The 23,392-nt window shown below is 47.3% G+C and overlaps 1 protein-coding gene across 6 annotated transcripts in view; it reads left to right on the top strand.

The window, feature by feature from the left end:
• camsap3 (calmodulin regulated spectrin-associated protein family, member 3) overlaps positions 1 to 23,392 on the top strand; it is a 36,320-nt gene that overhangs the window by 8,956 nt on the left and 3,972 nt on the right. Inside the window, exons 2-16 of one of the 6 annotated variants that reach the window (XM_010892514.4) lie at positions 2,422 to 2,684; positions 13,380 to 13,535; positions 13,906 to 13,992; positions 14,239 to 14,271; positions 16,575 to 16,713; positions 17,110 to 17,249; positions 17,335 to 17,419; positions 17,594 to 17,624; positions 17,877 to 17,947; positions 18,357 to 18,429; positions 18,542 to 20,816; positions 20,943 to 21,076; positions 21,180 to 21,466; positions 21,981 to 22,083; positions 22,721 to 22,860. In XM_010892514.4, the coding sequence (XP_010890816.2) occupies positions 2,422 to 2,684; positions 13,380 to 13,535; positions 13,906 to 13,992; positions 14,239 to 14,271; positions 16,575 to 16,713; positions 17,110 to 17,249; positions 17,335 to 17,419; positions 17,594 to 17,624; positions 17,877 to 17,947; positions 18,357 to 18,429; positions 18,542 to 20,816; positions 20,943 to 21,076; positions 21,180 to 21,466; positions 21,981 to 22,083; positions 22,721 to 22,860 (4,017 nt within the window). Of the gene's footprint in view, positions 1 to 2,421; positions 2,685 to 9,770; positions 10,531 to 13,379; positions 13,536 to 13,905; positions 13,993 to 14,238; positions 14,272 to 16,574; positions 16,714 to 17,109; positions 17,250 to 17,334; positions 17,420 to 17,593; positions 17,625 to 17,876; positions 17,948 to 18,356; positions 18,430 to 18,541; positions 20,817 to 20,942; positions 21,077 to 21,179; positions 21,467 to 21,980; positions 22,084 to 22,720; positions 22,861 to 23,392 lie in introns of those variants that run through there. The other 5 variants (XM_010892518.4, XM_010892515.4, XM_010892519.4 and 2 more) reach the window with 5 other exon arrangements.

Consider the following 23,392-nt stretch of genomic DNA (forward strand, 5'->3'; position numbering starts at 1 on the left):
TGGTTAAGTTTGACAAAGTTCTGTGTAGGTTAGGATATGTTTACAGTCCACAGAAAGGTCTTATGGGCCTCCTGGGCATCTCCTTTGCTCTGAATGCCGCTAAACCAGTTTAAGAGGATTTGTTGGGTTTGGGTTTTCAGTTCCGTGTTTGCGCGGGCGTGTGTGTTCATGATAAATGGAAAAAAAGCTATTTTGTGTGGTGTTTGCTTTGTGTTCAATGTCTTCCTGGACACTGTGCCATTTTGTTCAATGATCCTCTATTTCAATTCAATCACTTAAAACAAAATCTATCACTTGAGTTAAACACATTTACCGTGTGCCTATTAAGTGGGTAGAAAGTGGGTTTTTAGAACTGAAAGACAACAACACAGTGTCTTTGTTTGTCAATGTTTTACTTTTCATAAAGTTATGTTTTTCCTGTCCTATCATGTGAATCACGCATATCTCTCTGTCAGCTCTTTTCAGAATTTTCCACTGAGGTCCAAATTCAAATGATCATGGTCCTGGTGATATGTCTGGTAAACCTGTGATCTTATCTGCTGTTATTGTCATCCCACCTCTAGTAAGGGGGGGGGGGGATTACCACAATATGGTTCCTTCAGGGTTGAAAATGACACAAACAATTGAGCTTCTGAATGAACACAGACAGAGAGGGAAATACCTAGCATCTAGTTAATACCTAGAAAATAGGATATTATATTGCTCCCTGGTGGTGCAGCATTCTAAGGTGCTGTTTATTAGTGCCAATGTGTCCCCCACAGTCTAGGTTTGAGCTTTGACTGTGCAGCTGGCTGACACGTGTGCTGGAACTCCATGAACCAATCCATATTGTCCTAACATGGTGGGGGGCGGCATCGTCAGTGGGAATTTTGTCAAAGCACTCAAGTGACTGAGGTGGTCAGTAGAGTACGTCTCACTTGGTAATATCACTTCCTGGTTGTACTTCCTGGTTGTGAGAGAGTGGATTGGTGTGAGTGCCAACCAGGAGGGCTAGTTCCAATGTGAAATTATGGAAAAGAGAGAAACGCATTCATCCTTGCTTCCTGTCTAATGTATGTACTGCTATGATTATTAGCTGAGACAGTACTGCTGACATTATTGTTCTTCATATTATTATTGTAGACTTTAATTATTTTTATTTTTTATTTTTTTATAAATGTTTTACTTTCTCTACCATTGTCAAGCAGGAGTACCTGCAAGTAAGTGTTAATGTGTAGTTTTTCTTGTGTGTTAAGTGTAAGACCATTAAAACTTTAAATTAAACAGGCATACTTGTTTTTCAGAGGTTTCTCTTTGAATCTCATTCTTCTGTTGACCTCTAGTCTGGGGAATGGTGGTTGAACCCCTGGGCAGCCCATTCACTATGAGGATTCTACCTGCAGTACTGATATCTTTCAGTGTCCACCTGTCCCCATTTAGCACAGCCAGGTTAGCCGCATAATACCATCATTCTCTCTGTCCTGGAGAAAACGTAAACACTTCTTTCAAATCATAGAGATCCTATTAAGTACTAGTGGTCAAATTCCTAATTCTGTTTCACATACTAATAACTAAAACTTTTATTTGATGGGTTTTGTTGAGGTGACGCTAGGACGATGCTGTGTTTTATCGAGGTGACGCTAGGACGACGCTGTGTTTTATCGAGGTGACGCTAGGACGACGCTGTGTTTTGTCGAGGTGACGCTAGGACGACGCTGTGTTTTATCGAGGTGACGCTAGGACGACGCTGTGTTTTATCGAGGTGACGCTAGGACGACGCTGTGTTTTATCGAGGTGACGCTAGGACGACGCTGTGTTTTATCGAGGTGACGCTAGGACGACGCTGTGTTTTATCGAGGTGACGCTAGGACGACGCTGTGTTTTATCGAGGTGACGCTAGGACGACGCTGTGTTTTATCGAGGTGACGCTAGGACGAAGCTGTGTTTTATCGAGGTGACGCTAGGACGACGCTGTGTTTTGTCGAGGTGACGCTAGGACGACGCTGTGTTTTGTCGAGGTGACACTAGGACGACGCTGTGTTTTGTCGAGGTGACGCTAGGACGACGCTGTGTTTTGTCGAGGTGACACTAGGACGACGCTGTGTTTTGTTTATGTTCGATGTGTCCCATTTCCTTCTTATAAACAGAACTCACTCTTAGACTCTGCCCGTCTGGAAGGGCCCCTGCCCGTCTGGAAGGGCCCCTGCCCGTCTGGAAGGGCCCCTGCCCGTCTGGAAGGGCCCCTGCCCGTCTGGAAGGGCCCCTGCCCGTCTGGAAGGGCCCCTGCCCGTCTGGAAGGGCACAAGGGCTCTGGTCGGAAGTAGTGCACTAGTTAGAGCATAGGTTGTGTAGTGGTGGGCATTGGTTTGGTCTTCTCTATTAGACCTTTTAGTTTGCTCTGCTGCCACATCAGTCCTTTTGTCCCTTTTGTCCCCTCCGTAGAGCATGTTCCTGTGGAGCTGCGGGAGCCGTTCTATCGTGACCAGTACGATCAGGAGCACCTGAAACCCCCCGTCACCCGCCTCCTGCTCTCCTCTGAGCTCTACTGCCGCACCTACGACCTGCTGCATGGGGGCCAGGGGGGCCCTGGGGCTCCCAAGGACAATTTGACCCTGCTGCAGCTCCTCGCCAACAGGGGCGTGGCCCCCAAAGACCAAGATGTCCCTGTCACCGACATGGACCTCCGGCATAAACCAATAAAAATGGTAAGAGTTGGATGTGGGTGTGGCTTGTTGACATGGTGGTTTCTGTTGGCACCTGTCTGTCAAGACTCTTCAAAGAGAATAGTTGTATTGTGTTTTTATATATTTTATGTGGTAAATCAGAAATGTATATATGCAGTGCCTTTAAATATTTATTAAAGATATAAATTGACTTCCATTGTAATCCTGGAATAGAGGAATATTTCAGTCATGCTGGTTACTAGGTATTTGTCTGTCTGCTGCCTGTGTAGGGTTGGGGACAGCCCTCAGAAAACAGGTTCAGTTAAGGAAAGATCAGAGTTGCTTTGGAAACTGCCCCAGGACAGGTTCACACTGGGACTGACCTGGTTTTACGGTCATACAGTGTCCCTCACAGGGTCACACTGGGACTGACCTGGTTTTACGGTCATATGGTGTCCCTCTCAGGGTTGATCAGGGACTGGCCTTATGTTGTTCAGAAGGGAGTTTTTTCATTGTTTCCACAATGTTGATGACTAAAGACCCTATTCTGGGATTCCCAGTCCAACCCCGGACCCCCTACTTCCAGTCCCCCTCCCCAGACTAGCTTGTCCCCTGAGGATAAGTGGATCCAGCTGTGAGGACCAGGGGCCATCATGGTGACTCCGGGGGAGATTCAGTCTTATATCCTGGGGGTAGGAGGGGTGGAGAACATTGTATGTACAGTGAACTATAAAAGTATTTGGATAGTTTCAATATGAGGTTTTGGTTCTGTATTATAGAAAACTGGATTTGAAATGATGCAGCTACAATGGAGCATCACCACTCACACTTTGGTTCTTATTGACTTTCCATACAATTGGTTTGGGAACGCCCAATGTTCTGGCTATGCCTCTGGTCAGTTTATTCTGAATTACTTTCCTCCTGAAAGCCAGCTTGAATTCCGCTGCTTATTTTTTGGCCATCATGTTGTTAGATATTCAAATGCAAAGCCTAGAATCAAGATATTGACAGGACTGTCGTACATGTGCAAGCTCATCACGTTAGATATGCTTATGTACTGTCAGATGCAAATTCCTGGAGGTGTCAGTGCTTTCCGTCCATGCAATAAACTAATGCACACCTGAATGAGCATGGATTTCTTGCGCATTTACTTGAACTAGCTCTCTATGAACTTGATGTGCAATGCCGCGCTGGCTGACATGACATGTTTGTGCATGAAACACAAGCTCACAGCAATACTGTAAGTTAATACACTTTAACTAGCAGAATAATACAGCATCACGATACACAGTCTCACTTTTAGCTATGTCTTAATAGTATTTCGAAGGGCAAAAACATGAACATTTGGCTTTACTTCAAGTCAGCTGTTGTTAGTCACTTAGTGGGAGGCCAGTAGCATATAGCATTAGCTTAGCCTGAGGTTTCAGCATCCAGGCTCCTCGCTGAGCTCATCCCGCCTCTTTGCCCATTTGTTTATCCGGGAGTGACGTGCATTGACGCGCTGCCAAAATGGCGACGATTGGCTCCGCCCACTTTAGGCTTCAAAACTGCTCTTCACAAACCTACGGGTGACGTCACGGACACTACGTCCATATTTTTTTACAGTCTATGGTTGAAATACGAAATGGAGGCGGGTCCGGATTGAATTCCCTCCGGGTCCGGATCCGGACTGGAGTCCGGACTTTGAGAAGTGCTGGTGTAGACTAACACACCTGACAAATGAGACGTCCGCAAAGCAAAATGTCCTTAATACTTTTTAGGAGGACTACTGTAAATACACATTTGCTGTAAAGTGTTAATGGGTAATCTGACATGGACAAATGTGCCCTGAAAAATTAAAGCTGGCAGTCTGTATTTTAACCCCCACCCCTCCTCACTGCCCACATTTTTTTTTCAGTTCACTCTATGTAATACCAGTCAATATAAGTGGCTCTGACAGATTGGATTAGAGCAGGTGAACTGAACAGCAATGGAGACACCAGAGCTCCGGCCTTCATCCCAGGAAAACAGCCTCTGGAGCAAGAAAAACTGGTTTGACTTACTAACCATTCACAAAGCAACAGTCATAAAACTTTTCTCTGTCTGCCAATCCTTCTCTGTCTATGTGTCTCTCATCATAATCTGGCCTTCAGTGTTCCAGCTTGTCATCTATTTTCGAGGGTCATGGTCACAAATGATCTATTGGCAGCCAATTGGGAAAGGGAGGCGTCAATGTTCTGGAAGCATTTCTAACAGAAACCAATGCATTGCAGCGTCTGTCTTTTCTCAGTAATTCACTGTGACCTAATTGTTTGTCACAGTCTGTAACCATACATTTTTGTGGAGATATATGACATAAACATTTGATTTCTTTGACCTAGAATATACAGTGCGGTTGTTTAATGTTTAGACATTGGCACAAGTTTTGTTGTTTTGGCTTTATACTCCAGCACATTGAATTTGACATGACATTTTGATTGACTGATGGAACTGATGATTCTCTGGCAGGCCTGAATGGTAGTTAATGTTTTTTACAGGGCATTTCTTGAATTCAGTCTTGTGTTTCAGCAAGTGAACCGCATGCTCAATTGGATTTAATGCTGGGTGATCGACTTAAGGCAGCTTTCCAGGGGTTTGCATGTTATGGTAACCTCTGAGCTTATGCTGCTGTAGTATGTTCTTCATGGTTCTCTTTGACCGGTCTACATCTATATACTAGAGAAAGGTATTGACCTGTCGGACAGTTGAAAAAGGTGTTTTCTTCACAATTTGAAGGCACTCTTTAGTCATCTAGTACAGTGGTCTTCTGTGGACAACCAGGTGTTTTTCTACTACTAGCTCACCAGCTTGTTTTTGCTCTTTACAACAAAATAACACCAAAATGTGGCGAAAGGGAAGGGGTCTGAATACTTCAAAGTGCATCGAGTGTATACCGGTAGCCGTAATCTCACCCGCATTACGACCCCTCCACTCTGAGCTTCTCCTCCTTGGGGGGGTTTAGGAGACGAGGCGACGACGTGCACAAGGAGAAGGCCTTTGTTATTTCCAGAGGCCACAATATTACACGCTGCCACGTCTTTTTAAGCTGCTGCCTTTTTAAACCTTTAAACTATTATAACTAAAACTATTACAACTGTTATTTCTAGTACTACTATTACTATTGTTTCTTTCACTACTTCTACTACTATTACTTTTACTGCTACTATGACTACTAATATTATTGTTGCTATTCCTACTACTATTATTGTTACTGTGACTACTACTATTATTGTTACTGTGACTACTACTATTATTGTTACTGTGACTACTACTATTATTGTTGCTATTCCTACTACTATTATTGTTACTGTGACTTCTACTATTATTGTTACTGTGACTACTACTATTATTGCCACTGTGACTACTACTATTATTGCCACTGTGACTACTACTATTATTGCCACTGTGACTACTACTATTATTGCCACTGTGACTTCTACTGTTATTGTTACTGTGACTTCTACTGTTATTGTTACTGTGACTGCTACTATTATTGTTGCTTTGAATACTACTATGACTGCCACTGGGACCCCTGTTCCTGCTACTGAACGAGGCTGGTGTGTCTCTGAGCTGGAGCAGCAGACAATGCTGCTGTCTGAGCCCTGCTAACGGCCCACCGCTGCCTGGGTCTGTCATGGAGGAAAGTGGGTCATGCTGCACACACGCTAGCATACAACACACACACACACACACACAGCATTAGGAGGATGGAGCATAGCAGCAATGTGGGCATTGGCCAGTAAACGGCTTTGGAGCAACAATCTGCTGCTGGAATATGTGTCATGCACAAAGACACACTCACACACGAATGTGAACATCTATGTATTTCATTATTTCTAAATGGCCCAAAATGTCCAATTCCCTTGTGCCCATGGTGTGTTGATGGCAATACGTTAACATCATCCTCTTTCAATAGCCAGTCTGCCACCCACAGTAAGACGTTCCACCCCTCCACTTCAGCATCGCCCCTCAGCTGGAGAGATTTGGATCAGTCAGCCAGTCCAGTTATAGCCTGCTGGAGCTGAAGGCATTGGGCTGTTTCCTGGGGTCTCGTGTAGCTCAGTTGGTAGAGAATTGTGCTTGCAACACCAGGGTTGTGGGTTTGATTTCCAGGGAGCACCAGTATGGAGATGTTTGTATTATTATTATTATTATGTTTTTTAAATTGCTGCTTGGGACTGTGGCCAAGCCCCTGGCCTCTTGTCTCAGGTTAAAGATGGAGATCTGTGAAGATTAGAGAGATAATCTTTTATCTAGACCGAACATCATCATTATCTTCATTATTTCAGTTTTCAATTGTCAACCAGACATGACCACTGACTCATAACACACACACACACACACACACACACACACATGCAATGTATTAATGTCTAGCGTCATAATCAGAATACAATGAGCTGAGAATGAATGTCAGAGACCAGACACTGGACAGAGTTGACCTGAGAGCTGCCGTCCAGCAACTGCAGTTGCTGTTGGTCAGTGAGTCACTGACTCTTTGACTTAACTTGTCCTGCTGGCTTGGCGGGTTTTCGCTCAAGTGAGCATCCGTCTAGAGTTCAGGAGGAATTAGGGGTGGCGTTGGTAGCGTCCCCATCGGCAACCCGTATAAGTCCACAATGGGAGTTGAGGAGTGCATCCACAGATCCCTGTTAAAGTAGTGCGTTTGAAAGGGTTCCATTTGGAACGCCAGCAGACTTAATCCTCTGGATCAGGAATGCTAGTGAACATCGTCTGGCAACACTTGTCACGGGACTTCCCTGTCACAGGACTTCCCTGTCACAGGACCTACCTGTCCTCACCAGGAGGGAAAATAACGCTTTCCTACAAGTTGCCTTTTTAGCCGTTAGATGTTATGGAGGAGACGGCAGACAGGGACATAAGACCACAAAGGACTGCGAGCTGGGATTGCCAAATTTTTCTTCTAAGGTGGAGGGGGGCAGAGTGGTCAGGTCGGAGGGGGAGGGTGCGGTCAGGTTGTAGAGGAGCGGCACGGCCTGGGCGGAAGGGGGCGGCCTGGTCTGGGCGGAGGGGGGGTCGGCGCGGTCAGGTGGAGGGCTTGCTAGCATCTCGCACACCACAGACCAGTAGGATTTATCTGCCACTTCAGCGGCAGGACACGCAGAGCCATGTGGTTTCTGTGTCAAAGGGGCAAAGTTGGGGAGGGGGCGAGGCTTGGTAGTCCCCCCTACCCCACAGCACCCCACTGATCCCCTACACATGGCTGATCCTTCTGTTTATCTCCCAACATCGGGGGGTTAAGTCATATTCCAGACATAATCAGATTTCACCCCAGTCCCTCCAAATGGCTCCTAATGATCTGTGGGATTGCTGTCGGTCCGCATGGCTTCGGTTGTTGTTATCGACGTGGATTATGGCAGTGCTGTTCCCAAGGCAAACCGTTTACTCTGTTAATGTGTTGATCGTGAATGCGTTGGTTATCGTCATGTTTCATGTACAATGTGTGGTTGGCTCAGGAGGATTTCACAGCGAAGGCGGTATTAAACCGGTGGGACGGAACTGTCCCTTCCGCCATCACTGTGCTCAGGTTTGTGGATGGTGAGGTGCATTGTGGGTCAGATTACTGGTTGTTATGGCGTTTTGGCTGTTAGTGGCCTGTGTTTCAGAGTTGCTCCTCCCACCCCTCCTCCCCGATCTCCCCCAGACGCTCTGTGTTTTTCTCTCTCTGCGTCTCTCTCTCTCTCTCTCTCTCTGCATCTATCTCTCTCTCTGCGTCTATCTCTCTCTGCGTCTATCTCTCTCTCTGCGTCTATCTCTCTCTCTGCGTCTATCTCTCTCTCTGCGTCTATCTCTCTCTCTGCGTCTATCTCTCTCTCTGCGTCTATCTCTCTCTCTGCGTCTATCTCTCTCTCTGCGTCTATCTCTCTCTCTGCGTCTGTCTCTCTCTGTGTGTGTCTCTCTCTGTGTGTGTCTCTCTCTCTCTCTCTCTCTCTCTCTCTCTCTCTCTCTCTCTCTCTCTCTCTCTCTCTCTCTCTCTCTCTCTCTCTCTCTCTCTCTCTCTCTCTCTCTCTCTCTCTCTCTCTCTCTCTCTCTCTCTCTCTCTCTCTCTCTCTCTCTCTCTCTCTCTCTCTCTCTCTCTCTCTCTCTCTCTCTCTCTCTCTCTCTCTCTCTCTCTCTCTCTCTCTCTCTCTCTCTCTCTCTCTCTCTCTCTCTCTCTCTCTCTCTCTCTCTCTCTCTCTCTCTCTCTCTCTCTCTCTCTCTCTCTCTCTCTCTCTCTCTCTCTCTCTCTCTCTCTCTCTCTCTCTCTCTCTCTCTCTCTCTCTCTCTCTCTCTCTCTCTCTCTCTCTCTCTCTCTCTCTCTCTCTCTCTCTCTCTCTCTCTCTCTCTCTCTCTCTCTCTCTCTCTCTCTCTCTCTCTCTCTCTGTGTGTGTGTCTCTCTCTCTCTCTCTCTCTCTCTCTCTCTCTCTCTCTCTGTGTGTGTGTCTCTCTCTCTCTCTCTCTCTCTCTCTCTCTCTCTCTCTGTGTGTGTGTCTCTCTCTCTCTCTCTCTCTCTCTCTCTCTCTCTCTCTGTGTGTGTGTCTCTCTCTCTCTCTCTCTCTCTCTCTCTCTCTCTCTGTGTGTGTCTCTCTCTCTCTCTCTCTCTCTCTCTCTCTCTGTGTGTGTCTCTCTCTCTCTCTCTCTCTCTCTCTCTCTCTCTCTGTGTGTGTCTCTCTCTCTCTCTCTCTCTCTCTCTCTCTCTCTCTGTGTGTCTCTCTCTCTCTCTCTCTCTCTCTCTCTCTCTCTCTCTGTGTGTCTCTCTCTCTCTCTCTCTCTCTCTCTCTCTCTCTCTGTGTGTCTCTCTCTCTCTCTGTGTGTCTCTCTCTGTGTGTCTCTCTCTCCCTCTCATTAGTGTAGCCTTGTGATTTGGCTTAGAGAGCTCTGCAGGATCCCCCCCATTCCAGGCTTTTGTTGTGAAAGACTGTGGCATACTCACTGTACCACATCAGAGTAAAATAGGCCGCTTCTTCTGTCCCTCTCTCTGTGTGTCTCCCACATTCTCCTGTCTTTCTTTCTCTGTGTGTCTCCCACATTCTCCTGTCTTTCTTTCTCTGTCTGTTCCCACATTCTCCTCTCTCTGTGTCTGTGTCCCACATTCTCCTGTCTCTCTGTCTCCCAGTTTCTCCTGTCTCTGTGTCTGTCTGTTTCCCACATTCTTTTGTCTGTCTCTCACATTCTCCTGATCATCTGTGTCATCCTGACAAGCTAATGTCTCCGTATGTGGAAACTCTAGAACTCTGGAAATGATAGCAAAGAGCTCAACTCCAGTTCTCCGAGTTGAGGACTAGACCGGACACCATGACATCCCAGCTCCGTCCAGACCGGACCGGACACCATGACATCCCAGCTCCGTCCAGACCGGACCGGACACCATGACATCCCAGCTCCGTCCAGACCGGACCGGACACCATGACATCCCAGCTCCGTCCAGACCGGACCGGACACCATGACATCCCAGCTCCGTCCAGACCGGACACCATGACATCCCAGCTCTGTCCAGACAGGACACCATGACCTTAACCCTCTGCACTTGGCCTTTGGCTCTATCTATTACATTTCCGACAGGGTACCCCGTCACAGGAACTACAAAACATCAATAACAAAATTGCCCAATTGTGATATTTCAATATTGGCTGTTTATATCGGCTAAGAATATTGCTATGGGTCCATCCCAACCCAAGACCGGACCTTCCTCCCTACTGGAAATATTACGCTCTTTCTTTCATAGTGAACTACTTTGACTGTTTCCCACCTAATGAGCTGGTTGACTATTTCCCACCTAATGAGCTGGTTGACATGCTGTTGTGCATTAAATGGAACACACACTGACACAGACTGAAAACAGACTAGCGTAGGAGGAGCGACATCTTGAGTAAATTAGATCAATTTCCCATTTCACCATCATCCATCCCTGTCTTCTGTTTCCTCTGTTTCTATTTGTGTTAGACATGTTCTCCCCAGGCTCTTAACCTGGAGAATGTGACCTATGTGATTGTTCACGGAAGAACTAAGACTGGGACTTTGAGACTTAATATCAGCAAGCTGACCTGTCTGTCTGTCTGTTTTTCTTCCTGTCTGTCTCGCTTACTGTGTTTCTGCCTGTCGGTCTGTGTTTCTGCTCGCCTGACTGTGTTCCAGCCTGTCTGTCCTTGAATGATCACTTCTCTAGGTCCTTTCAGAATCCGTCTGTCCTTCTGTGCCCTGATTTGCCTGGAAGGTCAGAACGTTGCGTGTATAAACAGTTCTAGACTCCACTAACTAGGTCAGATTTATTCTCTGGTGGGGAGGAGCTTGCCTGTACCTGTAGCCCGCTTCTCATAACTGTGTCCCTGTGTGTCCCTGTGTGTCCCTGTGTGTCTGTGTCCCTTTATCCAGGTTTTCCTCTCTGTGTCTTGGCCTGTCTGTATTTATGTCTGTCTGTCTACCTGTCTGTCTCTCTATAGTACTTATGTGGGGTCGTCAGTGCCTGGACAGTACCCATTCTATATTCCAATGAAACACAGAGTTCGATAAAACGGTGACCTTCCTCAGTAGTTCCAATCTGGGTGCCCAGATTCTGACCCATAGCTGCTACCCACCATGTCTAAGGAGCTAACCCTCTTATGGAGCAGCTCTCCTAACTGAGCTGGCCATGTTGTTGGTGTGTTTTAATGGGCTTTGGCCATGATAAAACCAGACACTAATGGGCTCTGGCTATTAGCCAGCTCTTAACCAAGCTACACACTTAAAGGTAGCTATGACATACACACAGACAGACAGACAGACAGACAGACATACAGAGCCATGGCTGCAGTTTTCTTGGTACTGTTCCTCACTAGTGAGAGTTGATTACAGAAAAGTGCTGAAGTACAACAGGAATGTGTCCTAAGGACTGTCACCTGTGAGTCATATTGCTGCATCTCCCACAGCAGTGAGGGAAGGCTGCGCGCATGCACGCTTGTGAAGAGGGAGAATAGAGGCAATGACTAAGAAGGGAGGAAAGAGAGAAGGTGCTTGCAGTAAAAATGTCTTCATCATGATGGCGAAGACAATGACTTTCTTGCGCCCTTGCTCTTTCTGTCTCTCTCAGTTTCAATGACATTTTGAGGTGTTCATTGTCATGGGAAACATTTGTTTACATTGGAAGTGGAAAATAATAATAACAACATTTATAATAAATGGGTGAAACCGTGATATAAGAATGTGAAATTATATTGAGAATTAAATAAAGTGCTGTGTATTGTATTAGTGAAGATTGTTTCTGTGCTCCACTGGTTGTCCTTTTATCATATTGACGGGTCACAAATCCTGCTGCTGTGACTGAACATTGAGCTGTTTCGCCTAACCGATAAGGGACTTTATCATTGTTTGATTTCATTTCAAATTCTTTGTAGGTCTTCATGATCTGAGGGAAGTAGTTGGCTTTAATGTCATCATACATTTTGCTAAAGGTTAGGAAGTGCAGCTCGGTTTCCAACTGATTTTTTTAGGGCATTGTTCAAAAGGCTGACCTGGCTCTTGAGAGAAACACAGGCTGTAATGGCTTGATTTTTGTTCTGTCACAGCGGTAAGGTATTCTGCCACTGTGTTCACTGTTTTGGACAAAGTAGAATTACTTCCAGTTTGTCAATTAGTTCTATTTTAGCTTTCTCATTATTAGGTTGTGTCAAATTGTGTTGCTGTACCAAGACAGGGGCCTGTTGAGGTTTGTGAACTGAGCCCCAAGACCAGCTGCTTTAAAAGGCTGTTCTCTTTATTTATCTTTCTGTAGATGAGGTCTTGTTATAGAAGGATTGAGTGTATCTTTAGACAGAGTGAGACATTTAACATCTTTTTGGATGTAGTTCTAATTCAGCAGGTATTATTATTTGAGGTCTCGCATTGAACTCTGAGAATACAAGACTTGCATTTGGGAGTTTATCTCATTTCATGAATTCTTGGTTGGTAAATGAATTCCAGACCTCACAGCCATAACGAGTAATGGGTTCAGTGACTGGGTGAAATGGTATAAGCCAATCTCAAATTTTTTGTTTTATGTTCTCAGTTGTGGTATCTTGTCTTGACTCTCAGGTCATTCACAGTCCTGGTGAAGTTGCCTGTGGTGTTGATGTTTAGGCCAAGGTCGTTATTTGTTTCCTATAGGGTCATACTTTTTTCCTCACTGAGATTCATTGTTGGGGCCTAAATCTGACAGAATTTGTGCTGAAGATCTGTCTCTCTCACTCTGTCTGTCTCTCTCACTCTGTCTGTCTCTCTCACTCTGTCTGTCTCTCTCACTCTGTCTGTCTCTCTCACTCTGTCTGTCTCTCTCACTCTGTCTGTCTCTCTCACTCTGTCTGTCTCTCTCACTCTGTCTGTCTCTCTCACTCTGTCTGTCTCTGGATCCATTATTTCTGCTAACTCAGAGCTGTGCTACTTGGAGACCCCCAGTGGCTATGAGTGGTATTGACTGACAAGCTGGTGTGTCATACCTCTGGCTCTGCTACAAGAACAGAGACCACTCAGTCGGACCAGACTGTCCCAAATGGCAACCTATGCACTACATAGTGCGCTACTTAGAGCTCTGGTCATTAGATGTGCATTATAAAGGAGGTAGGGTGCCCTTTGGGACACAGTCTGAATGTCAGTTCTGTCCACCATCATTGCATTAGCCAAGAGGGATTGATGCTGTAATAAATTGTCTAACCTGACTGTTCCAGTCCTTATGGTTCTCCCTGTCTTTCTTTGCTGTGATTGGTCCAGAGTGCCCATCTGACCTTGATTGATGCCCTGATGTTGGTGGGTGCTATGGAGACAGTGAGCGCGGTAAAGACGTCTGGCGCGTTGGCGGGGGAAGAGATTCTGGGTGGAGTTGGTGGAGCCAGCATGGAGAATGCCCTACTACACTGGGTGAATGGGGTATGGACTGAGACAGGGAGGTCTGTCTCTCTGTCATGCATCTGTCTTCCTGTCTGTGTCGTCTTTCTCTCTGCCTGTCGGTCTGTTTCTCTCTGTCTGTCTTTCTGCCGGTCATCTCTCACTCTCTCTGTCTCTTGTCTCTGCCTGTTGTCTGTCTGTCTGTTTGCCGGTGTCACTCAGTATTATCAGGGTTCCAAATTATTGAATAAATAATCAAACTGTACACAATCAGCACATACTGTACATAACACACATAATATACAGGTTTCGTGTTTTTGTGTTTAGTTAACTCTGAGCAGTTTTTCATGTCTTTGTAGTGTTGTCTGACAATATTACATATGCCTCCATGTGATTCCTCCATCCTCACTAGCTGAATGAGAGGCTCAGGGAGCGGGTGGACGGTGTACAGGGTGACCCATCTCAGGACTGCACGGAGCCACACCCTGTTCAACCTTCAGTAAGTACAACGTTACCCAGATACCACCCTGTCTTTGTATAAGGAATACATTACCTGTGTACTTCCGTTTCCCCTGTGTGAAGTTATCTCCTTCAAACTGTCCTCCTAAAGTAGCATAAATTATACCTATTGTCGACCTCCCTTCTCTCTTTCTCCCCTCGTCTCTGTCTCTTCCCCTCATTGCTGTAACTCCTCCCTGTTTCTTCTTTCTTGTCCATTTCTGTCCTTATTTTCTTGCCTTCTCAGTGTCCTACTCGCTGGTACTGGAAACTTCTCCCTGTAAGTTCCTCCTCTTTCCTCCCTATTCTCTCTGTTCTGATTGAAAGGCCTGTCCTGTTATTCCCGTCTTTCTGAAACCCCTGCTAATCCAATATGACAGTCCAGGCATACTGCTGGTATGCTCTAAAGTAGGCGGATCCCATAGTCCTGCACAGATGTCACATTTCCGTATATGATCCCATAGACCTGCATAGACGTCACATCTCTGCATATGATCCCATGGACCCGTATAGAAGTCACATCTCCGCGTATGATCCCATAGACCCGCATAGACGTCACATCTCTGCATATGATCTCGTAGTCTGACATAGACGTCACATCTCTGCATATGATCTCGTAGTCTGACATAGACGTCACATCTCTGCATATGATCTCGTAGTCTGACATAGACGTCACATCTCTGCATATGATCCCGTAGTCTGACATAGACGTCACATCTCTGCATATGATCTTGTAGTCTGACATAGACGTCACATCTCTGCATATGATCCCGTAGACCCACACAGACGTCACATCTCTGCATATGATCCCGTAGACCCACACAGACGTCACATCTCTGCGTGTGTGTCGATATGACATGATCAGGAAGAGTACAGGCAGCGTCATTGAGGACCAGAAAGCAATTTTCTTCAGAAAGCAATGGGAACACAGTTTAACCCTGACTGTCCCACCCTGTCCACTACTTAAAAATGGTGAAAGCCCTCATTGGTGGCGTCCACAGGTTTCATCCAAGTTGTGTCCTCTGTCAATCTCTATGATCTGAACGTACGCTGAGCCTGTCCCCAGGCTGATGTCACAGGGAGGGGTGTTTTATTGTTGTTAGACATAACTACCAGCTAATCTGCTAATGAGGCGCTAAATGACCTTCAGACTTGAAACCAGTTGCTCTACTCTGGGTTGTTTGGGATGGGAGGAATGTTTATTTTAGTTTTGGCAATATTGTCTTCCCGAGTTACGCCCAATTCCCTAAATAGTGCCCTTCTCTGGATCCGGTGAACAGAACAAGGTGCCGTTTCTGCTTGGATGAAATGTATTGTTTAATGTTTAGTTCTGGCCCAGTTCTGACTGACACTGCTGGCGCTGTTCATTTCACATGTTGTCTAACCTGAATAGTCCCACCTGTGTCAGGTTGAGCAGAATATCCTCCACTCCTGTCCTACTTTCTCCTTACAAAGCCCTCACTGTCTCAGGACTCTAGCGCCCTGTTCCTAGCATAACCCCATTCCTGACGCCGTGCCCTGGTCTGAAGTAGTGAATATAGGGGACAATGTGTCATTTGGGATGCAAAACATTCAGTCATATCTTCTGCTGTGTGGCAGCTGCATCTTTATGTTCTTTACCCTGTACCTTGTCTGTCTGTCTCTGCCTGCCTGCCTATCGCTGTGTGCCTGTCTTTCTGTTTGTTTCTGTCTTGTCTGTTTGTTTCTGTCTTGTCTGTCTGTTTGTTTCTGTCTTGTCTGTCTGTTTGTTTCTGTCTTGTCTGTCTGTTTGTTTCTGTCTTGTCTGTCTGTTTGTTTCTGTCTTGTCTGTCTGTTTGTTTCTGTCTTGTCTGTCTGTTTGTTTCTGTCTTGTCTGTCTGTTTGTTTCTGTCTTGTCTGTCTGTTTGTTTCTGTCTTGTCTGTCTGTTTGTTTCTGTCTTGTCTGTCTGTTTGTTTCTGTCTTGTCTGTCTGTTTGTTTCTGTCTTGTCTGTCTGTTTGTTTCTGTCTTGTCTGTCTGTTTGTTTCTGTCTTGTCTGTCTGTTTGTTTCTGTCTGTCTTGTCGGTTTGTTTGTTTCTGTCTGTCTTGTCGGTTTGTTTGTTTCTGTCTGTCTTGTCGGTTTGTTTGTTTCTGTCTGTCTTGTCGGTTTGTTTGTTTCTGTCTGTCTTCCCTCCACATGCTTGTTAATTGTTTTCTCCAGAAGCATGTTATTTTTATAGATGCCCTCCAGCCTGCTGTCTTAATTGTTGTCTGTACTGTCTGTGTCCTCATGGTTTTTAATGGATGTCTGTACTGTCTGTATGTCCTCATGGTTTTTAATGGATGTCTCTAGGTCCTATGGATTTTAATGGGTATCTGTAGGTCCTATGGTTTTTAATGGATGTCTGTAGGGCCTATGGATTTTAATGAATGTCTGTACTGTCTGTAGGTGTTTTTAGAGAACACCGGGCTTGAATCAGTACTTCGAATTCTATCATCAAGGACATTGCATTGTACTGTAATGCCTGGAGAAGCACCACCCTTTGTCTTCATTTGGTCTCTCTCTCTCTCCCCCTCTCTTTCTCTCGGTCTCTGTCTGTCTCCCTGTGTCTCTCTCTCTTCTCAGATCCGCTACAGAAAGGACAAGATGCTTTCTAAACAGAAGCCTACATTTCCAGTGGTAACTGAAGTTCGAGACCTGTCAAGTGGCTGTGCAATGGCTGCTGTTATCCACTACTACTGCCCAGGCCTGCTAAGCCTAGAGGGTATGGAAACACCAGAATAACATTCTCCCTATTGAAACACCCAGTAAACCAAAGGTTGCCGGTTCAAAACGCAGAGCTGACGAGGTGAACGACCCTGTGGTTCTGTCCCTGAACAAGGCAGTTGACCCTAAGGGCTCATGGGTTGTTGCTCTAAATTAGTTTATGTTCTCAGCATACTGACCTGCTTGAGCGATTGTTTATGTCACAGAGTTTCATTAACGTTGAATTCGGTAACAGTAACCCAGTTAACAGAGAAATGTGTTCATGGAACATTGGGCAACGTTGGGCAACAACGACATATCCTGATGTTCTGGGGGACGTCCTAAAGAGTATGTTGTGTTTGCATTGTGATTGTCTTTTCTGTCCAAGCTGTTCATTGTCCTTTCCATGTGGTAGATGTTTGCATGAAGGAGGCCATGGCGGTGGCAGACAGCCTGTATAACCTGCAGCTGATCCGAGAGTTCTGTGACAGCTGTCTGAAGAGCTGCTGCCCCCTGGTGTTGGAGGACCTGCTCTACACCCCACAGGAGCTCCACGTATGCCAATAATAATGATATAGATTCAGTTATTCCAACATGATGGCCTTACTGGGTGTTGAAAATTGGTCCCTTGTATTTTAAGGTCAACATACTAAGTTTTCTGGCAGAGCTGCTGGATTGGTTCGAGCTGCGGAGGCCGGAGTTTGTTCAGCCACTGAACCCCATTGGTAAGTGTTAGGCCAGGCCTTGTTCAGGAGGCTGCAACGTTAAAAAAAAGAAGCTCGCCCTACATGGGTCCTAAATTAACTCAGCTGCTCTAGATGTGATGGTATGACCCCCGCATGGGGTGAGGATATGTTCTGACAGTATTTGTTGTTTGAAACCTTTTACTTTTTCTTCAGCGACGAAGCCAACCAGTCGGAACAACAACAGGTACAGCACCTCTCACTGCAACACTTATTAACATTGCAGATATGTTAGGGACATCAGTAGGTCGGTGATTTCAGGAAGGGTTGCTTTTGAGTGACAGCTGTTTTTCAGTGCTGTTTTTTCAAGAGTGGGTTCTAAGTTAGATAACATTTCCGATGTGTGCGTTTATTGCTCATGAAAAATCTTCAAGTGTGAAACTTCATTTGGAAATTTGAACCTGAGAATGTATATTCAAATATGTTCTTCTTTGCTTAGCAGCTCTCCCTCTATCTTTAAGAAGCCATTCCTGCCCATCTCCTCGCCAGTGTTACCAGGTCCAGTACCAGGTGAGTGCCAGGGATGCCATTATCAGAATTTACATCTACCGAATACTGTGGTCTATCAGACATTATAATCCAGGAGACCGTGGTCTATCAGATATTATAATCCAGGAGACCGTGGTCTATCAGATATTATAATCTGGGAGACTGTGGTCTATCAGACATTATAATCTGGGAGACTGTGGTCTATCAGACATTATAATCCGGGAGACTGTGGTCTATAAAACATTATAATCCAGGAGATTGTGGTCTATCAGACATTTTAAACCAGGAGATTATAAACCATTTTAAATATTATGTGGTCACTATGCTTTAGCTGCACCTGATTATGTTGTAATGGAAGTGTAACCACTTTGCCTTCTGTTCTGGGCTGTTTTTATTATTTTTTGTCTCATTGTGGTGTTGATCTGTCCAGGGTCTCTTACTCAGTCTGCCTCCATGTCTCATGTAGAGGGAGTTGGGAGAACGTGGAACAAGAAGCCTTTCAGGTATGCCACATCTCTTTCTCTATCTGTCTGTCTCCATGTCCCCCCAAAAAAGTCAAATCAGGAAGTAAAGTCTTTCTCTCTCACAGCCTCCTCTATTTCTCTCTCCGTCCAGTCGTCCCCTGTCCTCCGCCGTGTCCTTCAGCATCCCCTTCGGCCTGGACAGCGACGTGGAAATTGTGATGGGTGGAGCCATCACCCGCTCTGTCAGCTCGGACGATGTGGCCCCTGGCCGGACCCCCGCAAGGACTCCGCCAGAGGACCTCAGCCACCTGCTCAGCAAGCCCACTGGCCAGGCCTCCAGCGCCCCAGGTTCCCACCGGCCCTCCTGGGTCACCAACGGCTCATCTGTGGTGCCCATGCGGCTGGAGGAGAACGGCCTAGGGGAGGGGGAGGGGGAGCTGCCCACCATTGAAGAGGCCCTGCAGATCATCCACAACGAGGGAAAGTTGGAGCCCCGACTTCACCCCGATGGGGCAGCTGACGGATTCTACCTACACTCCCCTGATGACCCGGCCAGCGTCCGACACAATGGACCTGTCCCTCACCACACTAACCTCGTGCCCCTCAGCTGCTCCGCCCCATCCCGCTCTGGGATGATGTACCAGCCCCACCAACATCGCCGTGCTGGTGGCGAGACTCAGCGACCCAGAGAGCAGCACTCCCCCCGTACCCGACACACCTCGGAAAGCTCGCGAGACGATGACTCTGTGTTGAGGGATGGGAGCGTGGATTCCGATGCTTCCGAAGACCTCCTCGTCCCCAAGGCCCAGTCCACCCCGGCCACGCCTGCTGGCCATGCCGGGAGCAGAGGTGGGGAGGCGCCGGACAGTGGGGTGAAGATGACCAGCTTTGCGGAACGCAGGAAGAAACAGGCTATAGTCGGGGAGTTGCCTAAAAGTGTCAGCACAAGCGAGCCCTCAACCCCGGCAGCAGCCGTGCCCCAGAAGTCGACAGAGGAGAGCCCCAGCAAGAGCCCAGCGCTGAGCACAGAAATGTCAGAGCTTGGGGCCCGACTGGAGGAGAAGAGGAAGGCTATTGAAGCCCAAAAGAAACGCATTGAGGCCATCTTTGCCAAGCACCGGCAGAGGCTGGGCAAGAGCGCCTTCCTGCAGCTGAAGAAGGATCAGGAAGACGAGGAAGGTGAGGTCAGCAGCCTCTCTGCTGAGGAGGACCTTGGGGATCTGTCACTGGAGGGGAGGCTAGCTCAGATGGAGGAAGTGGAACCACAAGAGGTAAAGGGTAAACTGCGCCCCCCGGTGGTTCCCGACAAACCGCGCCCCCCGGTGGATCACGAAAAACCACGCCCCCCGGTGGATCACGAAAAACCACGCCCCCCGGTGATTCACGACAAACCGCGCCCCCCGGTGCTTCAGGAAGGGAACAACAAACCCCCATCCCACCACGACAATAAACATGTGTCTTTCCCCGAGGTTTGGCCGGACAGAGTGCAGGGAGTGAAGGGCGAAGGTGCGGCTGGACTGGCCCGGGAGAAGCCTGGGGGCATAGTGAATCCACCAGCACCACTGGGCGATTACAACAACGCTGTGTCCAAGCTGAACGCGGCACTGACTTCACTGCAGAGTGACATGCAGCGCCTCGCTGAACAACAGCACCAGTTCATCAGGAAGAAGCCTGACACCAGCCTAAAATCCTGGGTCATCCCACCCAGTCCCATATCCTCCGCCCCTCCCTCTGCCCGCATGTCCAGGGGGTCATCTCCCCGAGACCTCGCCTCTGCTTCCTCTTCCCCCTCACCCTCCCGTCGCAGCGCCGCCAGTCCAGCCAGGATGCCCAAGTCACCCCATGTTCAGCGCCGTGCCCAGTCGGTGCCCCCGAAAAGCCCCAAGCACCAGGCAACCCACTACCAGCACGCCCGCCCCCAGGACCTGAAAGTGCCCAGCTTGTCGCGTGTCCTCACCCCCCCGCAGAACGTGGACACCATCCCCCACCTGCGGCGCGTCTCCCCCTGGCAGTGTCGGGATCAGAACTCCTCCAGCTTCAACATTGGTTCTGCCCCCAGCCCGTCCTCCGCATCCACGCCAGTCCCCTCTGATGGTCAAACCCCCACCGGGCGTTCCCTGTCCCTGGACGACCACCTGTCTGACGTAGGCTCAAACGAGGACCAGAGCGTCTTCAGCATGGACCTGGATGCCGCCGCCTCTCAGAGGAGTGACCGGCGTGGTGGTGGAAGCTCGGGGGCGCCCTCAGAATGTTCCTTTGAGAGCGACGTCCCGGCGGCTGCGGTGTTGAATGGCAAGCGCAGCAGCCTGATAGAGATCTCTCTGTCGACTCTGCGTGGGGACCAGGATGACCTGAGCGTCCTGGATGACTCCATGAGCGACGTTACAGAACCGGGGTTGAAGGAAGGAGTTGGCTTCTTCTTTAAGGTTAGTTAGGCAGGCATATTTGTCTGTTTCTCTCTGTGTGTTTTGTGCATTAAAGCCTGACTAAATGTGTGTGTGTGTGTGTGTGTTAATGTGTGTTTGTTTGTCCATCCTATGGTTTGTCATTAGGATGACACGGTGCGACCAGAGGATGAGATGGCCCAGAAGAAAGCAGCCCTGATGGAGAAACAGCAGAAGAGGGCGGAGGAGATGAGGAGACGCAGGCTGGAGCAGGAGGAGAAGAAAGAGAAAGAGCATTCTATGTGCGTCCTGCCACCTTGACCCAGTTATTTGTGCAACAAAATATTGGTAAAAATATTGGCGTCATTGATTGATTAAGCCCCTCCCCTTGTCCTCTACCTGTAGTCGTCCAGAGTGGTTTAACATTGAGGGGTGGGGAGACAAGTCCAGTGTTGGAGATGAGGAACGGCCCCGCGCCCCCGGCGACCCCCCTCCCGAGGCCCCCTCCCAGCGGAGAGACACCTTCACGCGGCAGGAGTACGAGCGGAGACAGCAGCTGAAGATCATGGAGGACCTGGACAAGGTGCTGCGGCAGAAACCCACCACGGTCCGCGGCGTCAAGAAGCAGAGGCCCAAGACCGTGTTCCGGGATGATTCCATGCTCTCCCGCAGCCCGGCCAAGGGATTCATGGGTAAATATTAACACCTTTGGGAGAAGTGGACTTGAAATTTTAGTGCACTATTTTTTTTCTTCTTCACAGAATAATTAGAAATAGTTGACACGTCTACACGTGACGATTTAATGACATGTTAAGGACCTATATACATGTCCCCGCTCCCCTGCAAACCCAAACCTTTCGGGCGTAATGCTCCTCCATCATGCTTAAAGAGACCAGTGACTCATCCGGAGTGGTGCAGGTGACTGAGTCACCCAATCACAGGGCAGCGCTGATGCAACAAGCCTAGCTTCAACTCCTCCTAACTAATAGTAGTGACTACTTGTGGCTGGTCAGGCGCCTTTAGCTTATTGGGTTTGGTAGTCGAAGCACTTTTCTCCCACGATGCATTTCTTTGTATCAGCACCCTGGTTAGGTGTGCCGAGTGATAGGAATTTGACCAGTGGTGGTGGCTGTGATGACACTGGGAGAAAAGGGACTTAATCCACCCTTTTAAAGGATGTATTTCATCTTCTGTCTGTCTCATTAGGGTCCAAACTCAACAAGGTCTATTCCCACTCCACCATGAACCTGTCTTCCGTGGCCAATGATTCTGGGAGCAGCGGGACGCTGACCGTCAGAAAATCTCCAAGGTAGCAGTCAACCATTTGTGCTTCACCTCACAGATCTGCGGTAACTGAGACACGCTGTAGTTAACCTCACACTGATCTGTGGTAACCGAGACATTCTGTAGTTAACCTCACACTGATCTGTGGTAACCAAGACACACTGTAGTAACCTAACTGATATCTATGCTAACGAAACACAGGTTAGTTAATCTCAGTGATATCTATGGTAATTGAAACACACTGTATTTAACCTCACAGATATATGTGGTAATTGAAACACACTGTATTTAACCTCACAGATATCTGTGGTAACCGAAACACACTGTATTTAACCTCACGCTGATCTGTGGTAACCGAAACACACTGTAGTAACCTCACCGATATCTACGGAAACTGAAACACACTGTAGTTAACCTCACATATCAGTGGTAACCAAAACACACTGTATTTAACCTCACAGATATCTGTGGTAACTGAAACACACTGTATTTAACCTCACAGATATCTGTGGTAACTGAAACACACTGTATTTAACCTCATAGGTATCTGTGGTAACTGAAACACACTGTATTTAACCTCTCAGATATCTGTGGTAACTGAAACACACTATTTAACCTCGGTAACTGAAACACACTGTATTTCCGCCGACTCGCCCCCACAGTCGGTCTCACTCTCCCGCGAGGCCTTCCTACAGTCGCTCCCACTCCCCATCACCGGGACGAATCGCCCATCAGAACGGCGAGAGGGACTGGGAGAACGCTTCAACGGTCTCATCTCCTTCCTCCATCCCAGAATACACTGGTATGTTAATGTAATATTGCCCCAGGGGGTGTGGTAAGAGAAATTGTCATGACACAAAACAGAGTGACTGAGGGCAGTTGTGGTGTATTGACATAATACCACTAACACCCAAGATGACTTATGAATATAATAAATGGTAGCCAACCCAGTTATAACAGTTAAAGGTACTCTGTTTTAGCCATGGTTTACAAAACCAGACCTACCATACTGTTTGAAATACTACAGCTTTTTGCCAACCAGCATCCAGGTCAAGAATTTAAAGGTGTCGTAAATATGGTCTCATCTTGTGGGAGTTACCTGTTTGGATTCAGACCAAGTGCCCACTTCTAGCACTAGCAAGTTTCACAAAGTTTTTTTGGATACATTTGTTGTTATTCTGTCTGTCACTGTTTAAATAAACCTACATTTTAAATTATAGACTGATAATTTCTTTGTGAGTGGGCAAACGTACAACATCAGCAGGGGATCCAATACTTTTTCCCCCCTCTCTGTATTATATACAAAAAAAAGGTTTTGTTTGGATGGCACAATC

The sequence above is a fragment of the Esox lucius genome, chromosome 11 (genome assembly GCF_011004845.1).
Source record: "Esox lucius isolate fEsoLuc1 chromosome 11, fEsoLuc1.pri, whole genome shotgun sequence".
In the NCBI taxonomy this organism is placed as follows: Eukaryota; Metazoa; Chordata; class Actinopteri; order Esociformes; family Esocidae; genus Esox; species Esox lucius.